This window comes from Nelusetta ayraudi, unplaced genomic scaffold, assembly GCF_046127955.1.
Source record: "Nelusetta ayraudi isolate G7.1 ecotype Tasmania unplaced genomic scaffold, CSIRO-AGI_Nayr_v1 ptg000009l, whole genome shotgun sequence".
In the NCBI taxonomy this organism is placed as follows: Eukaryota; Metazoa; Chordata; class Actinopteri; order Tetraodontiformes; family Monacanthidae; genus Nelusetta; species Nelusetta ayraudi.
Genome location: NW_027466059.1, coordinates 1,458,977 through 1,480,490, shown reverse-complemented (window position 1 = coordinate 1,480,490; position 21,514 = coordinate 1,458,977). Strand labels below are relative to the sequence as shown.

The following is a 21,514-nucleotide window of genomic DNA, read 5'->3' as shown; positions in this document are numbered from 1 at the left end:
GGACCAATATGTTGACAACAGTTCCTTTGACTGTATACCTGGGACATAGCTTACTGTGTTGTTTTGACTGATATTAACATCACACTTTCCTGCGTCATTGATATATTTTGCAGAGTAATATGGTCTTGTCACTAATAAGGATGGGGGGAAAAAAATGTAATTCTAATGGTGTTTTCTAAATATTGGTAGTTAATGAGGCTGGGAAATGTACTACATTGTTTTATTAATCATATTGATTTATTATATTAAAGATACATACTGACGCTTCAGCATAAAGATGATTTATAAAATATATGTACTTAAATTGCAAAAAAGAAAACACAACACATGTATCTTTCAATAAAAGAGCATTAATGATTATTTTGTTGAATATTGTTTTCCTTTAAAAAAAAAAGAATTGTTTAATAAAAAGATTAAAAGTCCCGCACAATAAACCTTTATTCAAAAGGTTTTGCCGCCGCACGTGGAAGCTCATTAGCTCAGAGTTATTTAATCAACGGAAATAATATCCACCTCCTCCATCCTGAATATTTAAATACCGGACGCGGACATCGTGTGTCATCGATGTCACGCTAGTGACGCACATCTCCAGACGCCGGCGACTCGCGCGTGAAGGCCGGCCTCCCGTGCCCCGTTTGCCGACGCCGGCAATTGACTTTTGAAGCGTTCGAGACGGTATGGTTCTGGTTAGTGATGTAAGAGGGGTGTAAATGGCACAGCCCTCAGCCTGCACCAATGGAAATAAAGGAGTCGACTCCCATTTTTTGGAGCGCTCGCTATAAAACCGGCATCAAACATCTCATGCCGCTCAGTTTATGCAAGAGTTAATCCCACCTGCGCGCCGTCGTGTTTTGAAAGCAATTTGTTGAGTTCATCATGAGGTAAGTGCATTTATTATTTCTGTCTATTATTTATTTTTATTTGATGAGGAAAATGTTTCATTCACCCTTTTTTTTTTTTTTTTTTTTTAACAAGGATGCGTCAATGGAGTGCGCGATCTGCAACTTTCAAACAATGTCTTTTATTTACTTAAAGATATAAGAGTTTAAGATTATTATTGATTTTTGAAAGATTAGGTTATTGATAATTAATTAAATGCAATTATCGCTCTGTAGAACCGTATTTAAACGAATATGATGTAATGGAAACGTTTACATAATTATCAATGATATCATCTCAATCATCTCATTTAAATTTGGAAAGCCTTCATGTGGTAAATGTTTTTGCAATACCTTAATGATAATATAGGTTTAAGGAAGAAGTGACCAGGACCAGGATTGCATTCAGATAACTTTTTTTTTTCCAGTCAGTTAAAAACAATACGTGTCACATGTGACACGCAGTTACAGGATATGATTAACAGGGTGATTGGCAGGAATTTAAAATTCTTGTTCTTCAATCAATCAAATTTTATTGATGTAGTCCAAGTTCTCTGACACAATTTGCCTCAAAGCAATTGTAGACAGGGGAAAATCAGAAACCTCAGAGAACTGCAGAATTAGAACTATCACAACAGCAGTCATGTTCTTAAGACATGCATGAATGCAATAGAAGATGATAAATAACTTTTTTCTTGCCATTTATTTCAGTGTAATATTTTAAATAATCATTAGTTTTAATATTGCATAACTTTACGATACATTGTACAAGTCAAAGGTATTGTAGTAAATGATAACTTCCTACCAAAATAAAGTGGTGTTAGCATCACCTCTTAACTTGGGTTTATTAGTCTTGGTTGGTTTAGTTCCATCTTTACATGATAGGCTGGGTTAAAGCGTTTAAATCAACAACCAAGAGCACCTGATGTCGTCATCACTGAGCATAATACAGTTCATCAAATTACTGAAAATAATGGGAGCAAAATCCCCTCCCGATCTAAAAACTGTGACTGTCCACCACTGCCAGTTCCAGGATGGATAAGAAGCCCTACTTGGTTCAGAGGAACGAGAACGGAGTCAACGGGAGGAGCCTGAATGGGATGGGAGTCAAGACCAACGGCTTCCACCACGTCAACGTGAACGGCGCTTTGTATCCGGCCAAGACCAAGAGCCGCCGGCTGAGATGGGAAGTGAAGCCCTCAGACATGGCCAACAACACCCTCAATCCTATCAGGGCTATTGTGGACGGAATGAAGCTCACACCGAACCCAAACAAGCCCATGATCGCTCTCTCCATAGGTACGAGTCCCACGTTGGAGACGGGCTGCCAATATGGAATTATTCTTTGATCCAAAACCAATAGAAAAATTATAGATAGATATTCCTTTCTTCCTTTCTTCCTTTCATTTCATCACACTGTTGACTGACCTGTGGTGTTCCCTCCTCAGGAGATCCCACTGTGTTTGGGAACCTTCCCACAGACAATGCAGTGATTCAGGCCATGAAAGACGCCCTGGACTCCCAAAGATACAACGGCTACGCTCCATCTGTTGGTGAGTCATCAAGGTTTTAATGAGTGTAAATGACCGCGTTTTTGTCATTAAATCGTGTTTAAAATTGGCCAATGATGGCGTTTTCCTCTGATCATGTGATTGTGGCGTTCCCTGAACCCTCAGGTTATGTGAAAAGTCGAGAGGCAGTGGCCAACTTCTACAGCTGCCCTGAGGCTCCACTAGAGGCAGAGGTGAGCAGCACGTAGCTCACAACCTCTCTTAAAATGCACAAAAAAACTTTTGAATCTACTGCAGCATTAAATACTTTTGCTTTATGCTTTTTTTTTTCTTTTTTTTTTTTTTTTTTTAATTAAAATGCCTTTTACTCCTAAAAGTAAAGTGTACCACCCTCCCTTCCAGGATGTGATTTTGACGAGTGGCTGCAGTCAGGCCATTGACCTGGCTATCAGTGTTCTGTGTAACCCAGGGGACAACATCCTGGTCCCATGCCCAGGATTCTCCTTATATAAGACCCTGGCTGTGTCCATGGGCATCGAGGTCAAACTCTACAACCTGCTGGTAAGACATGAGACACCACTGGGTCAGAGTCTCTTCTGTCCTTGTCCTTTGCAGTTCAATTGCCAACAACAACAAAAAAAAAAACCCCAACAACACAAAAACATTTCAAGTTTGGTGTCTTTCCACATGTAACTAAGCTTCAGTTGAAGCTCTTTGATCAGACTGTCGTGTTTCTCCACATCATTTTGGGTGTCTAACAATGGAAAACCAAAACACACTGACTGATGAAGATTATGTTTTTCGCAGAAATTTCTGCCAATTGGACATTGTGGCAACACATGATATTAAATATTACAATACCACTGGAGAAACTTTTAGGAAAGCATTTATTTTTTAGGTTTTGGCAAGGGAATTTTGACTTATAAGTTATTGAACAGGTCTTTGTGCTATTTATTTATTTCATTATTATTTGTAAAAAAGGCCATTCCATATTAAAAAAAAAAAAAATCCAAACAGAAACATAACGGACAGTGTTGACCTTAAAATCAGTGCATTAATAACGCTGAAATCCTATTGGGTAACATTCCAGTCCGGCTGTGGTGCAAACAGAAATCCAAATGTTTAGGAACTCTTGTTAAACTCTTGGAATTGTGTCCAAGCAAAATTATGGGGGGACAATCTCTGTAAAAAAATGACTCTCCATGGTTATGTGTCTTTCTGCTGACGCGCACGTTTGCTCTTGCAGCCTGAGAAGTCTTGGGAGATCGACCTCCAACATCTGGAGAGTCTGATTGACGAGCGGACTTCCTGCCTGATTGTCACCAACCCATCCAACCCGTGCGGCTCCGTCTTCACCAAGGAGCACCTGCAGAAAATTCTGAAAGGTCAGCCGCGCTTTTGTGCGAGAAAAAGCTTTTTGTTTAGAAGCCCATCGGTCAAAAAACACATCATTCGACAACAATAAAGCCGTGCTCGTGTGTTTATTTGATTCTTCTCTCCGCAGTGGCCTCCAAACACTGCGTTCCAATTCTGGCTGATGAGATCTACAGTGACATGGTAAGTCCGGCGACATGCCGTCACGTACGTACAGGTTTTATTTGCAGGTGGTGCCTGGCACTCGGCAGCACCAGCGAGACACATTTTTTGGATCACAATGACAGCGGAGGTTGTGCTGTATTTGGCGGTATTTGCCCACTAGGCACCAAAAGTTGGTGTGAACAAACTCACATCAGCACACAGGGGGATTACGGGCCTTGTGCGGTGAATTAAACCTGGAAGCAACAACCAGTAAGGCGGGTACGCCGGGTGAACGGGGGCCAGTGAGGTCAGCAGGGGCAAGCAGCGGACGTCAGCCGGGGTGATGGCTGCATATGCATATTCAGCACCAAAACGGCGAGAGTGCCGCCCAGTTTTCATTGTGTCACAGAGAGAGACACACTTTTTCCCGATGGATCCGGTTGGATCGATGCGATGATGTGAGTCTGTTATTTTGATTTGGCGCGACAACGAGATTGCTCAGATTTCAGTCCCAAAGCTGATGAAATGCAGAGATTACTGCTCCTTGGTGGGCAAACTTTTTGACTGGTGGGCCACAATCGGTTCTAAAATTTGATAGAGGGGGGGGGGGGGGGGGGGTCGAAGCAGGAACAGATGAATGGAGTGTTTTGCTGACCCACCTCATAGAAGGAAAAAATACATCATGGGATATGTAGAACACGTGCCCTAATGTCAGTTGAAAATGAACCAAAGCAAAGTTACAACAAAATATCCCTGTATTTAGCTCTTTATTGAAATTACGCTTTAAACACAGGGGAAAAAAATGGATTTTATCACTTGCTTACTACTAATACAATTTCTTCATGTTCGGCAGGCCGGATTTAAAATCTTAACGGGCCGCATATGGCCCCCGAGCCGCAGTTTGCCCATTCCTGATCTAAAGGCACACAAATTGTTTCTTTTTGTTACGAAGTTTTGATACGAAGACCCGCTGATAAAGCTTCAGTTTACGACTTTTCAGGAAAAAGTCATTATTGTCATAGTACTATAAAACAATTCGTAAATTTTTGCCATGGGTAATTGTGAATATATATATATATATATTTTTTTTTTTTCAATTAAAGCAGCAAACAACCACCCGCAGTGACCCAAAAAAAAGCAAGCGCAAAGGAAAGAAAAAAACTAAAAATCTGGCCATGGACAAGTTTGTTGAACTTTTAATCATGAGCGAGGGCGCTTATAAATGTTTACTATCAGAGACCATCAGTGAAAGGGGTGCTGGCATCAATCTCGGCCGTGGTGAAATCTGTACCAGTCAAACTTCAAGTTCAAGGTTGTGCAAACAGGCGCAGACGTAACACACACACACACACACACACACACACACACACACACACACACACACACACACACAAAACTGCCCTCAGAGTCCAACCCATTGGACAAAAAAAGGGGAAAAAAAGGGGCGGGGGGGTATTTCATCTCTGACATTGTTCTGGGTGTCGTTGTTGACCCCACCATCTGGCCATTGCCAGCTAGAACACCAGAGTGACTCAGCACTTCTCTGCCTACATGTGTTTGCAATTATTGCATATTTTGTGTTTGGCAGCAGAAAGGGAGGGTGTGTGTGTGTGTGTGGCGTTAGTGAGGGCCTAAGAACCAGGCTATTTTTTACAACTTCAGTCCAAGTCAGTGTGTCAGTCACGGCTGCATATCACGTTTTTGTTTAATTGTTGCCGTTTTTTTTTTTTTTTTTACAACACCTGCCTCCATAGTTTTAACCAATTCTTTGTGCGTGATTATATGTCGGAAAACCTGATCACGTTAGCACTAAATTGCACGTATCCCTTATGAGTGAGACACTTGCATCGGCAAAATCTTTCTTTGTTTTGCTTTGTTTTGTTTTGTTTTATTTTGTTAAGCACTGTGGGTTGCACATGTTGTGTATGAGCAGTGCTATATAAATAAAGTTTATTATTATTATTATTATAAAGTCTGAAACTAGAGCAGTATGTAGACCGCACCACTACTGCACAGATGCACTGTACAATGCTGTCCTCCCATTCATTGGAGTCAGCCAATAGGATGCGGGGCAGATCCCTGCTCAGCAGCTATAATGGGAACCAGCTTTCTGGTGGTGGAATGGATCCGACTGCATCTTACTGGACCTTTGTTATACCATGGATTTCAAATCAGAGGGCTTTAAGCTCAGCCTGATTTGTAGCAGAACACAGAACATTTTCCCTCTGTATGAATGAAGCATGGTTAAGGAAATTGAGTGCCTCCTCCCTCCATTTGCTCAGACAAAATGTCACGTGATTTGTAGGTTTAGAATCACACACATCGCACTTCAATAAAACCGCTTATTACTCAACAGATCAGTGATCCAGAGATTTTGCAAACACTTAGCTGCTGCTCCTCTCTTGCCAGGTCTTCCCAGGCTGCGACTGCCCATCCATGGCTTCTCTCAGCAGCAGCGTTCCGATCCTTTCCTGCGGCGGCTTGGCCAAGCGCTGGCTGGTTCCTGGTTGGAGGATGGGTTGGATCCTCATCCACGACAGAAACGAAATATTTGGATCAGAGGTACGTTGGCTTTTTTTTTTTTTTCTCTCTCACCACAACAGAGACATTCACTGGATGTCCAGTAAGACGACGTACCGGATAATGTGCCGTTATTGACACGCGCCGTACGTCTCCTTTGCAGATCAGGCAGGGACTTGTGAAGCTGAGCCAGCGCATCTTGGGAGCGTGCAGTGTGGTCCAGGGGGCGCTGGAGAGCATCCTCAACAACACGCCAACAAGCTTTTACAAAGACACTATAAGTTTTCTCAAGGTAAACAAGGAAACTATGCAAAAATATTAAGAATATTAAGAATATTACAGACTTTGATTCACCGACTGTCTTGTAGATGGTTTGATGTTCCGAATGTAACGTCTCTCCTCTTGCACACAGTCTCTTCAAACTCACGTGACCAAATTAACCATAGGGCATTTATTTTTTCAGTCCAACTCAGAGATATGCTATAATGAGCTGTCCACCATCGCCGGCCTGAACCCCGTCATGCCTTCTGGAGCCATGTACCTCATGGTCAGTAGTCAACACGTGTCACAGGCTTATTTTGAATATTAGTAGATATTTAATTTGTTCGTATGACTTAACACTACTTAACTTAGTTGAACTTGACATAACTTGACGTACCATAGCGTAAGTTAGTGTACTGCAACATAACTTTACATAGCATGACTTAACTTACCGTGGCATTGTTTCACTTAACACGACTTGACCTTACGTGACCTTGATTGCTTCCGATGCATTTGACAAGGTGTCCATGTTTGCACATTTGCAGGTTGGCATCGACATGAAACACTTTCCAGATTTTCAGAACGATGTGGATTTTACTCAGTGCCTTGTGACCGAGCAGTCTGTCTTCTGCCTGCCTGCCTCCGTAAGACATTTCAATTGATTCAGTGTCTGTCTTATTTCTAATGAAGGCCTTTCCAGTGCAAAAAGAAAATTGTGCATTTGTCTCCTGTTTTGACGACTTTCAGGCATTCGAGTATCCAAACTACTTTCGTGTTGTGGTGACGGTGCCAGAGGAGATGATGGTGGAGGCGTGCGCTCGCATCAGGGAGTTTTGCATGTGCCACTATCGGCCCTCCAGCTGCGACAGCAATGACCTAGACCAGTAATGCAGCGTGGGTGGACCACTGAGACGACATGGACCTCACAAAAAAAAAACAAAAGCTTCAAACTTTATTCCGCTGTGATAGAAAGCTGTAGAAGTCAGTAATGTGTTAATGTTATTCTCTCTCTAAAAAAAATTGAAAGGTCCGTTCATGGTGTAATTTTTTTTAATGTAGGCCAAATATTTATATTTTATACATGAAACTTCTATTAACCTCTATTATATGTGTTTTGTGTATTTATATATATATTGTTTTTATAAAGCCTTGTGTGTCGATGTAATGTAACTTGGAGATGAACTGCAGGATCATGCGTTTTGCATGCTGCACACCTCACCTGCCAAAGTCCGTCTTCTGGAAACTTTGTGCGAGCTACAAACTAAACAACAAAACATCTTCTGTGTATTGCTTTGTATATTGATTGTGTCAAACCCACTCATATTATTTCCTGGAAAAAAAAAAACATATTGCCCGTAGTTTTGCTTATAGTTTCCTAATAAAAGAAAAATAACAACAAAATGTTGGGTCTCTCTTGATCTGTGGAGGGACAATCAGACGTTCACAAAGCAGAAATAAATGTGCTTGTTTATGCGTATCTGTAAGAAACTGTGTTCAACTTGCTGTGAACTGTGTGAATTGAAGTCACCTACAGTACCCTGGATTAATTTTGACCCAGCGTGGTTTTTTGTTTGATGTTCCTTGTGTCCATCTGTGTCGTTTTCGAATCTCTGCTATCAAATAAGGGATGGTACCAAAAAACAACAACAACATACATTCAAAATATAACCAATCTAGTGCCACCAACTGTTGCATAATTTGACAATAATAGTGGTGACAGACTTAAAGCAATCATTTCAGTTAGCTTTGATCCCAAATGTGTTGTTTACTGTCCAGCATAAATGTGTATATGGCGAAGGGAGTCTTTGTTGACACACATGACAACATGATTACAAAAGAATAAACCTATCACAAAGAAAGTCTAGCGTCTGTCAGGCTTCCGGGTTTACATGAGGGAGGTCTGCAAAGTCACAAGCTCTGACATCTCACATCCACAGGTCTGTTATTTTACGGTAATGGGCTCAACCCATCTGTTCCCAATCAACCTGAAGAGGGATCCATGCGTTGCTTGACCTTTAGGGTCACCTTTCTCTTGACCCAGACAACCCTATTTGTCATTTATATTGTAATTCTCAGGCTTGGAGTCTCTCTGCCCTCAGTAACCGCAAGACAATCTGAACAAATAAACCTCATGCCACTGTCATAAAACAAATTGTCACACTTCCGTTAGTGCATGCATCTACCAAGATCACAGATTACTGCATGATACAACAAAAGTCAATACTTTAAAATAAAATAAAAACATGCAGAACAACAAGGGAATTGTTTTTGCCAAAAGGCAAAAAAATAATAATGATAAATTGAAAAGACTCGCTTGAAATTAATTTCATTTTTAACAATTGTAGGCGAGGATAAAGCACAATGTTTTGTTTATTTCTATTTTATTTTACAAATAAATTGTTATTTCATTGATCATTGTAAATCCAAAACGTCTGCACTGCCACTGCAAAGTCAATATATACCACCACCTAATGTTTAAAGTGTATCATTGCAAGTAAATTTGCCAAGAAATTCACCCTGCACACACGCAGGCGGGCGCACACACACAGAAGTGACCTTTGCAACTGGTTCCTTCCTCACTGAGCACATACACAGACACTTCGCGGCACTTTGTAAGTTTGTTCAATAATTAACCATTGGCCCTAATAAGGTGGGGAAAGGAGTGAGAAAGACACAGTCTGAGGGCAGCAGTCGAGGAGCGATAGAGAGAAGAGAAGAAACACAGAATTAAGGTAAACTCAGAACACTGACTCAGCTGTTGCCGGCAGAGTTGAAAAGAGGAAGAGGAAGGAGTGTGGTTGTCACAGTGGTTTGCGCTGATACCTTACTTTTGATTTCCTCTGGCAGCTTATCATTTTACACCATGGAGGAGCAACAAGAGCCCAGGACCATAGAGCTGAATGATGGCAGAAAAATGCCACTTCTGGGTTTGGGCACTTGGAAGGTACCGTCATGTCTTGTTCAAAGACTCTGATGTTGTTTTCATACTGTTATGTATACTGTTATTGTCTTTATCATTGTTTTTAGTTCTTGTCCAGAAAGTCCATTTAAAAGTCCCCTAGAAAATACCACTGACTGAATCTGAATAGCGAACCGCTGCCATCCAGTTTAAATGGCATATTGGAAATAACTTTTGCGATTTTACTAGTGGTGCAGTTGTTTTTGCTGTTAGTAAATATGACTGTGATTTGATAGTTATATTTGTATTTTATGACACTGTTGGTGAATTGAGATAGAAGGCTCAAGACAATAAACATGAGAAACAGCTTTTGTGCAAAATCTTCCAAAGTTGACTGGAACTTGCAGGTTTTTTGCCACCCCATTCAATAACAGTGTAGTATAATTTATTTATTATTTTAATATTTATAGAGGAGATAAATATGAAAATTGACATTGCCAATATCATAAGCTTATTTATGGTTAAATGGGACAAAATGGATGTTGCAATCAGACTGCTGCAGCAAAAACTATCGAATAAACAGATTTCAAAGTAACAGACATGATGAGTAATAAATAATCAAATACACTGCAGTTTAAATCAGTAATTATCTGCATTTCCCCAATTTATTTCTCTAACATTCTTTTTCAGTTATTGCACCCTCTGATATGAGATCAGAGGTTACATTTCCAGCTCCGTGCAGAGCCACCAAATGAACAATTCAAAAGTTAATAAGAAAGAGAGAAGAAAGTGCCGCATTGACCAGATGAGACTCTGTCTCCGGATCTGTGTGTTGGAATACGAGATACTGATAATTAAAGTTTAACTTTTGCACACAAACATGATAGCAGTATCGAACTCCCTGTAGACGCAGAACCAGACCTGTGAGCTTCTGCTAATTCGTGTGTTGAAGCGAAGCTGCGCGTGGAAGTCGGTGCAAAGCGTTACCGGGTAAACATGAAAAATGCTACAACTGTCTGACCCCCTGCAGTCCTCCCACCTCCCCAGCAACATGGTCCAGGGAGCGGTGGAGACCGGCATCGCCGCCGGCTATCGCCACATCGACACTGCCTTCTGCTACAAGAACGAGAGCAAAGTTGGCAAGGCCCTGCAAGCCAAAATTCAGCAGGGCATCATCAAACGCGAGGACATGTTCGTCGTCAGTAAGGTGAGGTGCTGTGGAGAACGGAAATCATCCCTTTTTAGTTCTTTTTTGACTTGGAATGGATCATAAAAATGTCAGTTATGTTCCCTGTTTCTGTCTGACAGCTGTGGTGTACCTATCATGCCCCAGAGGACATCCCTCTGTGTCTGAACAAGTCCCTGACTGCCCTCCAGCTGGACTATCTGGACCTTTACCTCATACATTTCCCTGTTGGCCTCCAGGTTGAGTGTCTGTCCAACACAATGTGGCACGTTAAACACCAATCAGAACGTATGTGGCATGCGATGGACCCTTTCGCTTGTATTTTAATTTTCAATTTTTTTTTTAGAAGCTGGCTGGCGTTAGCAGTCGAGAGCGAGAAGCTTAGAATTTCAGTGTTTGACTTGCTTCTATTGCTCCATTGGCAATGTGAACGTAGTTGTGCCCTTAAACGAATCAGTTCAAGAACTGATTTGTGATTTCTTGATCTCGCTTGCTTTGTTCGGAGCTCTATCTTTCCTGCGTTTGTCTAATGACATGGACAAATCATAGCGTTTACAAATGCTAAAAGACGTGCCTTTAAACATGACATTAACCATTTCCTCCACTCTCTTCCTCCTAGAGAGTGGGTGATGAGCAGTTCCCAACGAAGGATGGAAAGGTCCTGACCTCTGACATTGACTATGTGGATGTGTGGAGGGTAAGAAAACAATGGAAACACTGAAGCTCATCAGCAGCAGCAGCATAAAAGTAGAGAATTTTTACCTCTCAAGTTCGTTGCTTGGTATTTTTAATCAAACAGGCTTCGTTTTGGGAGACGTACCATCTTTTGCTGTATAAAACCAAAAAACACTCAAGTAGCGTTCAAGGGACTGACCCTGCCAGCTGACGCCTACTGTTGATGCTGCGCAATTTATCTTTCCTTCGCTGGAAAACGGCCACACGGATCCGGCCGGCCGCCATAGCAGATGACTATGCTATTATAGCTTAGCATGAGACGGAGTGGTAGAATACAAAATCACAACATGTCAGTAAATTGAAAAGAATTGACATACTGTAGTATGTCAATTTTTGCAGTGTAAGAATTTACATAAACAACCTGAAAATCACTGAAATGACCGTCCTATGATAGGTAAGCCTTTAATTTCATTTATCATTTCTCTGTGTTCGAGGCAGCTGCATAATTTAATTAATCATTAATATAGTGTTTGTATATATTGATAACCATGCTCTTTTGCTTTGTTGGCAGGGAATGGAGGCTCTGAAAGAGTCAGGGAAGGTCAAAAGCATAGGCGTGTCCAACTTCAACATCATGCAGCTGGAGAGGCTGCTTGCTCTGTGCAAAGTTCCACCTGCAGTGAATCAGGTGATCGACATTTAACTTTTGAATAAAATGATCCAAATTAGCTAAAAAGTGGGTTTTTTTTGTATTCTCTAAAAGAAAAAAAAAATTCTTATCCATATTTTGAACGTTTAAAGTAACTGATCCAAAATTGGAACCCATGAAATTAATTTTACAGCGTTCACACGTGCACATGTAACTTCTCGCTGTGCCCTCCACAGGTGGAACTCCATCCGTACATGGTGCAGCCGGAGATGATCGAGTTCTGCAAATCCAAGAACATTGCTCTGACTGCCTACAGCCCATTTGGCTCACCAGAGAGACCACCGTCCATGTAAACTGCCTCCACGCTCCAAAGATAAAATGTGATGCATTATGTGAGAAACATGCGCTTGGATAAAATGAATCCTCCTCTCTCGGTCATTTGCGTTCAGGTTCAGAGGCGACGCTGACCCGCACAAGCTGCTGGAGGACCCGGTGGTGGGAGAGATCGCCAAGAAGCACCAGCTGAGCCCTGCTCAGGTCGGTGAGATGTGCAGCATGTGTGTCGCATGCGTGTGTTTTGCGGTCGAGAGTGTTGCATCACGAGTGACGGGACGTTCTCCCAGGTGCTGCTGAGGTACCACGTGCAGCAGGGCATTCCGGTCATACCCAAGAGCGACAAACCTCACCGCATCCTGCAGAACTCAAAGGTAAAACTTCCAGCCCTTCGCCACGTGTTCACGTACAAAACACAATTAGTTTAATGTTGAGAAAACAGGCTTATTTCCTCTTGAGGAGCTGTAAATTTGCACATTCTGATCTAAGGCCGTACAGTATTAAAGTTATAGTTGACTTCTTGATCATCTAAATGCACAAGACTCCTATCAAAACTCTACATTAGTTCCGCAGTTTGAGGAATCTTAACAACACCGACCCACAAATCAGTGAAGGTGGCAGCTGATGTTTCTGGTTGTGTGACTGGATGACAGCATTGCGGCTCTAATGGAATGTTTCCTCACAGATCTTTCACTTCAGTCTGACCGAAGAGGACATGAAAGCACTGAAGGGACTGGACCGCAAGTGGAAGGCTTGCCTGCTGGATGGGTGAGTCAACACAGCGACTGTGGGCCTGCAGGAGACGGGTCAAATTATCATCATTATTTCTATTAACTATTTTATTTAACTCATTTTTTTTGTTGTTGTAACGTTTCTCGTAGTGTCAAGTCTCATCCGTACTATCCCTTTGTATGAGGAAGCCGCCTGAAGACGACAGGCAGCCTTTCCAGCTGATTGACACACAGCGATGCAACTGTGACTGCTCTTCCTTCAAACGAAATGCTGCAACACTGACAACTGCTTGTTAATCATTGTTTGTTCATTTGTGTAAAAATAAATAAATTGCAAAGTATCCAAAAGGATGTTTCTCTTCAGTGCACAGCAAATCCACAACATGTTCCCCCCGCGAGCAAAATACACCAAACCTGTCTCAATAAAGCAAGTATCTTTGAGATCAATCACAGGAATTGATTCTTTCTAGGACAGAGCTGCAACTCTGCTGCGTTTGAGTCCATTTCCATCCATCCATCTCCTACACCTGCTTTTCTCCTGCACCCATGTGCTGGAGCCTATCCCAGCTGTCACAGGGTGAAGGCAGGGTCACACCCTTGACAAGCGGCTAGGGCAGAGCCACAACGAAAGACAAACACACACTCACACACGAGGTTGCATTAGTGTAGGACCCTATGAACTAGTGAGAAGCCTCGCATTCAGAAAACGGAGAAGGAAAGTTGCAAACGTATTTAAAAAAAACTTGACACTCCATCAATATTTCCCCCTAAAATTGCACAAAACCTAAATATCGCAATAAAAACTGGTAATGGGAACACCTAAACTTTGAAAAACCTCTCAAATATTGCTAAACAGCTTCTTTTTTTTTTACGCTATCATGATGTGTTTTTTTTTAGACGTATCGATATAGCGGTCGCAAAAGTGCCATGGAAAGACTTTTTTGGCATTTATACGCCACTGGACGTGACGTACAGGGGTCACGTGACCAGTTCACTTCAAGTAAAAATGACGCGTTATGTTTGAACGGAGGAGGAGACGGAATATTTTTTACAAGTAATACAAGAGAAAAAAAAAATATAACAACCATTCTCGTAAATCTTGCTGGATTTACGAGAATCACGCCCCGAGAGACGAGATTTTAGGAGAATTACGGCTTACGCGCTTCAGAACCATTCAATGGAAACGCCAGCAAATCACAATTGTTCTTTGTCGAGATTTCAGAAATATCGCTTTTAATTTGCGAAAAACTGTAATGGAAACGCGGCTACAGAGACCACATCGCATTAACGCAGCTAAACATGGTTGACAGTTTTGAATTTGTTATTGCACAGGATATCAGGATATTTTCAAGTGTGTTGACATGAATTGCTGTTAGATTTTTTTTCCCCCAACACCAAAATCCGCTCAGTAGCCTTCGCTCCAACAATGCGACGTGCTTCAGTCTAATAAACATTTATGAACAACTGAGTAGGATGAACTTTGTGAATATATTATTACTGTTAATATATAAAACTTTACAATCTGTTATATTAAAATACTTGTTGCAGTTGCAGGTAGTAGATTAGTCTTTAAACAGATAAAATGTTCAGAGTGGTGCTACTTTTACAGCATAACCGGCACTGGGGCCAAAAGCCAACGTGGTTTTTAATAAGCCAGTGTGGGGTTTTTTTTTTTCTCTCAGTGTAGAAAAAAAAAGGCGCTGTTGTCGCAGCAAAAGAAATTGAGACCAGCTCAACGTTGCATCTGCCGCAAGTTCGTGTTATGCCGCTGGCGGTCCACCGCATCTTCCAGTGACTTGACATGAATGAAAGTACGTCACACAACTTTATACAACGCAAAGATGCACAACCAGCCAGCGGGACCGGCTCGCCAGAGCCTTTGATATCACGGTGCCAGTTCCCCAAAACTCCTGTGCTAAGTGGGGTGCGCTGTCCTTTTGGCTCCTTGTCCCAACTTTGTCTTCTTCTCCGGTGTGCGCGAGCACGCCGAGGGCTTCACCACACACACGCACCCCGAGGCGCCCGCGATGCGATTGGGCAGGTCGGGCCCCCTGGTCCACGTGTCCTTGTCGGGGTCGTACACCTGTGTGACCCTGGAGAAGGCCATGCTCTCCCAGCTGTAGCCCCCGAGCACGTAGATCCTCTGCGCCCACACGGCCAGCCCCGCCTCGCTGTTGGGCACGAGCAGCGGCGCCACCTGCGTCCACTGGCCGCGGCGCGGGTCGTACGACTCCACTCGCAGGATGTCGAAGCGCTCGGTGGTGTCCTCGTGGTCGTCGCTGCCGCCGATGGCGTAGATGAGGTGGTCGAGCGAGGCCATGCAGTGCCACCCCCGCGCCAGGGACATGGGCTGGCGCTCCGTCCACACGTCGGCGTCCCGCGACGGCTCGTAGCTCAGGACGTCTCGGCGGTACGGGCCGATCTGGTAGTCGTGGCCCCCAGAGATGTAGACGACGCCGCGGTGAACCGTGCCGGCGTGGCCGTAGGTAAACCTAGGAGACAAAACCGCTTGTCAACCTGGTGGATCTCTTCCTCATACTGCATATACTGAAGAATTGTGAATATTACATTAGTATATCGTATAGTATACATATTATACAGTATATATATATGTGTGTGTGTGTGTATATATGTATATGTATGTATATATATATATATAAATATATACATATATACGTGTGTGTGTGTGTGTGTGTGTGTGTGTGTGTGTGTATATGTATATATATATATAGATATATATATATATACATACACACACAGATATACATATATAAATATACATATACATACATACATATACATATATATGTAAATACGGATATATACATATGTGTGTATATATATATATATACTGTATATAAAATATAGCATATATATATTCATATATATTTTTAATATTCTGCTTGACTTCTATGGCTGCTGCAAGTTGCTGTTATGATGTCTGACTGTAGATGGTACAGAAACAGCAGTTTTGCCAAAAGCAAATTGCAAATTCCAATTTATTTGTTTTTGAAAAAGAAACAAAGAGCAAGAAGCACTTTACTCTCAACTCTCAACCGCAGGCGTTTTGTGGATTATTGCAGCTCGCCACATGGCAGTGACGTAACAGTTGCTTGTTGCGCTGATAGCCGTTGTTGGCTGACAATAATAAAAACATGACCAGCCCACTTCTTATGTGATATACAGTGGGTCATCCAGTCATCTTGGATGGTCTTTGTTTTACTACTTCTCCTCTTGTCAGATGTTTCATATTGTTTTGTTGTTGTTCTTTTTATTTTGCCAGTTGGCCGTCTGGGAAATGCTCCATCTGACCCCTCAGGTAACTTAAAACCTGTGTGGGTCTAAATGGTGCACATAGACTGAGAACGTGTTTGATGCTTTATTAAATTTGGGCAAATGTTTGCAGTTATGATTTGATGGGGCAGCTGATCAAAGATGAAACCAAATCTCTTTGGAAGACACATAAGGGACACATGGTAAACATTACATCTCATAGCCGGTCACATGTTCCCACCTGGGCAGGCCTGCCACGTATGACCAGCAGTCTTCAGCAGGGTTGTAAATCTCCACCGAGGACAAGGCTCCGGTGTCATTCCTCCCACCCACCGCAATCAGACACTCTTCCACTGCGCCCAGATAAAAATCCACCCGTCGCTGGTTCATGGGGGCACCCTGCAGAGACACACAATACTGTCAAAGCGCTGAGCCACTCCGCTGATAAATGACGACAAACAGGAAGTAAGAAGAGGATGATAGCTGCGGGCCATTTTTAACTTTGTCTATGTGACGTCCACGAGGAATAGACCAGAGTTTCTGGTACAGTACCCTGGTCCACTGGTTGTGGCGAGGGTCGTATCTGTACAGCAGGTTACACGCTGCGTCTCCGCCGTTGTCCCTCGATGAACTGCCTCCGGCGGCAAAGATGAAGCCCCCCAACACCGCCAGGCAGTGGTGGCTCCGCTGGGCCGGCAGCTCCGTCTCCACCTCCCACCTCCCTGCCTCGCTGTCCAGCCGCGAGACGTTGGCGCTGAGCTGCTCGCCGTGTTCCGATACCTGGAGAGGTGAACGGGGGATGTTAACCATCAAACCAGGAATACATATTACTATCAGAAGGGGAAAAAAATAATAATACTTTGGTCTGAGATGAATAAATGTTCATTGGAATAATCAGATACCAATCAGAGACATATTGCAGCTACATGGTATACCAGATCTATTTTTAAGAGTGACTTTTTTTTTTTTAAATACTTTTTTTTACCTCTCCACCAATGAGCAGCAGCCGCTCGACTCCATCTCTGAGGCTGGTTCGCATGGTCTGCAGCAGCGGCTGGGCGCTTGGCCTGGCGTGGTACGTGAGGGCTTCCTCCACCAGAGCCTCGCAGCCGGCCTGCCCCGGCAGCAGGGCCTGCACAGCCGGCAGCACCCGCCCCGCCAGGTCCCCGGCAGGCATCAGAGGGAAGCGGACGTCCGAAAGCAGCTGCCTGGCGTGGACGGCCCGCTCCGGACTCTGGCTGAGCCACTGCAGGGTGGCCTGAAGGAGGGCCTGCTCGCTGTCGTGCTGCACCTGACAATGGGAGAGAGGAGCTTTAAGGTGACGTCGTCAAACACAACCTGCATCCCACCGGAGAGGTTTACCTTGCCGCTGGAGAGGTAGGAAGAGAGTTTGTTTAAAGGGATATCCCGCAGGAAATCGGGCGTGAAAGAGAGCGTTTCGAAGCGGGAGAGGATGAAGTGGTCGATGAACGTGTCGAGGCGCTCCAGACTGTAGAGCAGCGCCAGCTCCTGCAGGTACAGGTAGTTGTCCTCGCTGACCTCCCTCTCCAAATACTGGCAGCAAAAATCCACCACCTGCCACACCTGAGGGAATAAAAGGGCTTAAAGTTTGTCACATATTGACCAACTGGAGGACTAACGTGCAAACTAAACTACACTTAAACTATGCAATATAGATACAAATAAATAAATGCATGAGAAACTGCAGCACAGTTTCTATTATGGCTGCTATGACGTTTTGAAAAAAAAAAAAAAGTATCTGGAAAAGCAAAACGTCTGACCTGCAGAAGGTGGGCCGCTTCAAGCACGTAGACAATATTGCCTCCATCCAGCGGCAGCTCTCCACTGTACAGAAAGTCCACAACGGCATTCAGACCAATGTAGGACAAGCCGACCAGCTCCACCTACAGTAGATACAGGGTTATTGACAACGCATTGTTATTGTGGAGGCACACACAAAAAAAGTCTATGCAATGTGACTGCAAGAAAGTTGTCACACAATCAGCGTGTGTTGAAATCTACATGGAAGCCACAATATCAGAGCTTGTTTTTAAGTATAAATTTCCATTTTTCTTTAAACTTTATAGAGTTCTGATGCTCGAATGTACTGGCGTTCAACTGAGAAGATTTGACAGCGGGGAGAGTCCACATCTTTGACATAGAGTAGAAAAAAAAATCAAACATTGGCTGGTTCCAAGTGCATCACTAGCATCTTGTACCTGCTCCTGGCGCTCCTCCCTCATGCCGAGGGTGAACATGGCATGGAAGTAGGGACTGGAGAGGGCCAGGAGGGCTCGGTGAGCAGGGATCTGCTGCTCATCAGCGACCAGCACCACGTCACAGAAGTGGCTGTGCTGCCTCTGTTCATTAAGGCCGTGCAAAACCTCCGCAGCTTGGCCCACTGAGCTGAACACCTGCCACACAGCAACACAACATATTGGGATGTAAAACGTGAGGCTGATGGAGGATAAATAAGTAGGCTGGCCGACAAGGGATCAGAAGGTTGTTCTCCAGGTCTACAGTTCCTGTAAAAAAATAAAAAATAAAAATAAAAATAAAAATAAAACAAAAATAGTTGAATAAATCTACCTTGGATGATTCGCTGATCCGGTGGGGGCGACACGCACGGTTAGGTTTGCCATTGTCCATTATATCCCCTCAGACGAGAATCATCTAACAGACACCGGGAGCAAAACTTTAATCTGAGCGACAACAACACCCTCACAAGTGGCAATACATTAATCAATGCTTAAACCAAGAGGCAACAAGCCAAGTTACTTACATGTATCCAAAAGATGACAACGTTTAGCCTCCGTGGCATTTGCAGTACCAACTACAAACTCTCACCTTGGCGTAAGTGAGGTTCACGCAGTTCATATTAACGCATCTGTTACAAGACAAAGAGTGCTGCTTACATTTGGTGTCGCGACAGAAGCGGAATGTCTGTAGGTCCGCGGTGAACACAGCTAGTAGCAACATGGAGTTTGGCACAGGGCGAAGACACTTGTGTGTTTTGACAGGAAGCGACTAATCTCGAGAATGCCGGAAACGGCTTTCGTCTTTAGTAATTGTATGTTACGAAAGAGATACTTTGTTTGGAATGCATTATTTGTCGGGACCAACAACAACAAAAAAAAAATAAAAAAACACCTCACGGTGTGTGGCATAAAGGCAGATGCGATACACGTGACGTAATTTCCTGTTAGTGTTGCCACGTTCCTGACCGACTTGATTTAAAGCGAAAATGTCATATATATATATATATATATATATATATATATATATATATATATATATATATATATATATATATATATATATATATATATATATATTATTATTATTATTATTATTATTATTATTATTATTATTTTTGTCCAGCTCGCTACTATACAAAATAGCACATTGAAAGTTAACTACAAGTTGTGTATTTTCTTATCAGCACCTAGACAGACGTTGAAGTAGTGAATAGTAAAGTTTTTTTTGTGAAGAATATCATGAATCATCAACAACGCAGCACAGCGACACAACTCAGCCTAATCAAAGCGTCACATCCGGTCAGAAAGCAGCACGTTCAAGAGCGTCAATATCCTGGAAAGTTTCAATATAGCTTCTTAAAATTAGACATAACCGAGAAGTAAGGATTTCATTTGCTGAAATATGGCATTAGGGAAGCGAATAGGTATCTGTTCTATTTTTCTCAGAGATGTTATTGATTATTCCAAGATGGAGGCACGCATTATCCTGTAGAGAATGTACAGCATACGCCTCTAATAAATACGATAGTGCGCTGAGCTGTCAGTGTACCAGCAGATGGCGACGTGAGGCCGCAGCAGAAATCAGACAGAGCGGTCTTGGTGGCGGGGGGTCTCGACTGTGTCCTATCATCGCCACAAGTGCTCGGTGCTGCAGGGGGACACAAAACATCCAACGAGAGGTGACAAGAGCCGTGGCCTCTGGCCATTGACTGCTGTAATACGTCCATGCCAATTTGATGCACCAGCGTCCAACGCTGTGCACCACTTGAGTCGGTTGGCACGTGTATCAGCACATAATGCTATTAAAGAGCTCAAATCTCACAGCAGTGTTTTACAGACACTGTCATAGAGTTAAATAAAAACGTGTTTTTGATGGGGGGGTTTTAAACCCACAATTCGATATATCTAAAACAGTATATATAAATTATCCCCAGACATGAAACAAGATAATATAAAACGACAAAGCACCTTTTTTTTTAAATTGATTAGTAAATTGTCAGAATTTAGCAACAGAATACCCGGAAGTAGGTTACTTTACCTAGAGAATAGTGTCACTGACTGAACAGTGCTACTTTTATCATCAAGTCTAACTCAGTAATGTCGAGAAGCTACAATCTTGCGTTGCTTCTTCAGTTTCCTAATTTAAAATAGACAATGCCGTCCCGATCCAGCTTCCTTTCTGTTCATCAAAACAGTCATAACCCCGTGTAGTTATTGTGTGGTATCACAATACTCATGGACAGTAGCCTGTAATGAACCACTAGCAGATTGTTTTTTGTAATTCTTCTTATTATTATTATTAATTTAATTACTTTTATTTTGAACGCTATTGTATTGTTATTACAATCATGTAATAACTATATAGCTGAACCAAAATGTCAATAGCAGATAAACAGAGTTAATATATTCTTTTGTTTTCGCTCTACAATTCTGTCCTCGGAGTCATACGTTAACCATTCCTGCTATTATTATTATTATTATTATTATTATTATTATTATTATTATTATTATTTTAGTATAATAATACGATATCAAGCATTCTGCAGCGCATTATTTTATTATGAAATATTTACCGGAAGCTTATTATTTATCTCTGGTGGTTACGGCGGTCTTGACAGCGGTCCTCTGAGCCTTTGACAGGGAGAATCCTGAGCCCAGTGTCTGGAGGGACTTTTCTCGTCTTTCTCCGGCAGCCCGATCGACCACCATCACCAACGCCCATCAAGTGACAACAAACAGGAAATGATCGAAGCCTCCGCAATAAGAGTCGTCTGTTGAGCGCCGAGTCCGTCACACTCAGTCATTCTGTAGCGGCGGCCGAG

General features: G+C 42.7%; 3 protein-coding genes across 6 annotated transcripts; 2 read left to right on the top strand and 1 right to left on the bottom strand.

Moving 5' to 3' along the window:
• Window positions 1–716: 716 nt before the first annotated feature.
• Window positions 717–8,229, top strand: tat (tyrosine aminotransferase). Its single transcript, XM_076019259.1, has 12 exons — window positions 717–881; window positions 1,906–2,177; window positions 2,327–2,431; window positions 2,555–2,622; window positions 2,792–2,950; window positions 3,636–3,774; window positions 3,894–3,946; window positions 6,317–6,469; window positions 6,591–6,719; window positions 6,891–6,974; window positions 7,234–7,332; window positions 7,436–8,229. The coding sequence occupies exons 1-12, from the start codon at window positions 877–879 to the stop codon at window positions 7,574–7,576; spliced, it is 1,407 nt and encodes a 468-aa protein (XP_075875374.1). The 5' UTR covers window positions 717–876; the 3' UTR covers window positions 7,577–8,229.
• A 1,028-nt stretch (window positions 8,230–9,257) lies between these two features.
• On the top strand, window positions 9,258–13,608 carry LOC142883928 (aldo-keto reductase family 1 member B1). The gene is made up of 11 exons (XM_076019260.1): window positions 9,258–9,420; window positions 9,536–9,632; window positions 10,618–10,794; window positions 10,896–11,012; window positions 11,393–11,470; window positions 12,020–12,136; window positions 12,334–12,446; window positions 12,547–12,634; window positions 12,721–12,804; window positions 13,116–13,198; window positions 13,312–13,608. Exons 2-11 carry the CDS (start codon window positions 9,552–9,554, stop codon window positions 13,343–13,345), a joined length of 972 nt encoding a protein of 323 aa, XP_075875375.1. The 5' UTR covers window positions 9,258–9,420; window positions 9,536–9,551; the 3' UTR covers window positions 13,346–13,608.
• An 841-nt stretch (window positions 13,609–14,449) lies between these two features.
• klhl36 (kelch-like family member 36) lies at window positions 14,450–21,403 on the bottom strand. Of its 4 annotated transcripts, none has more exons than XM_076019258.1 (9): window positions 21,266–21,403; window positions 19,024–19,107; window positions 18,654–18,848; window positions 18,216–18,338; window positions 17,797–18,018; window positions 17,420–17,725; window positions 16,987–17,214; window positions 16,676–16,833; window positions 14,450–15,653 (listed from the first exon to the last, which is right to left on the bottom strand). In XM_076019258.1, exons 2-9 carry the CDS (start codon window positions 19,081–19,083, stop codon window positions 15,077–15,079), a joined length of 1,869 nt encoding a protein of 622 aa, XP_075875373.1. In that variant the 5' UTR covers window positions 19,084–19,107; window positions 21,266–21,403; the 3' UTR covers window positions 14,450–15,076. The 4 variants fall into 4 exon arrangements, with proteins under 4 accessions (XP_075875373.1, XP_075875372.1, XP_075875369.1 ...); XM_076019257.1 differs by lacking the exon at window positions 21,266–21,403 and adding an exon at window positions 19,217–19,670; XM_076019254.1 differs by lacking the exon at window positions 21,266–21,403 and adding an exon at window positions 19,350–19,670.
• Between the last annotated feature and the right edge of the window lie 111 nt (window positions 21,404–21,514).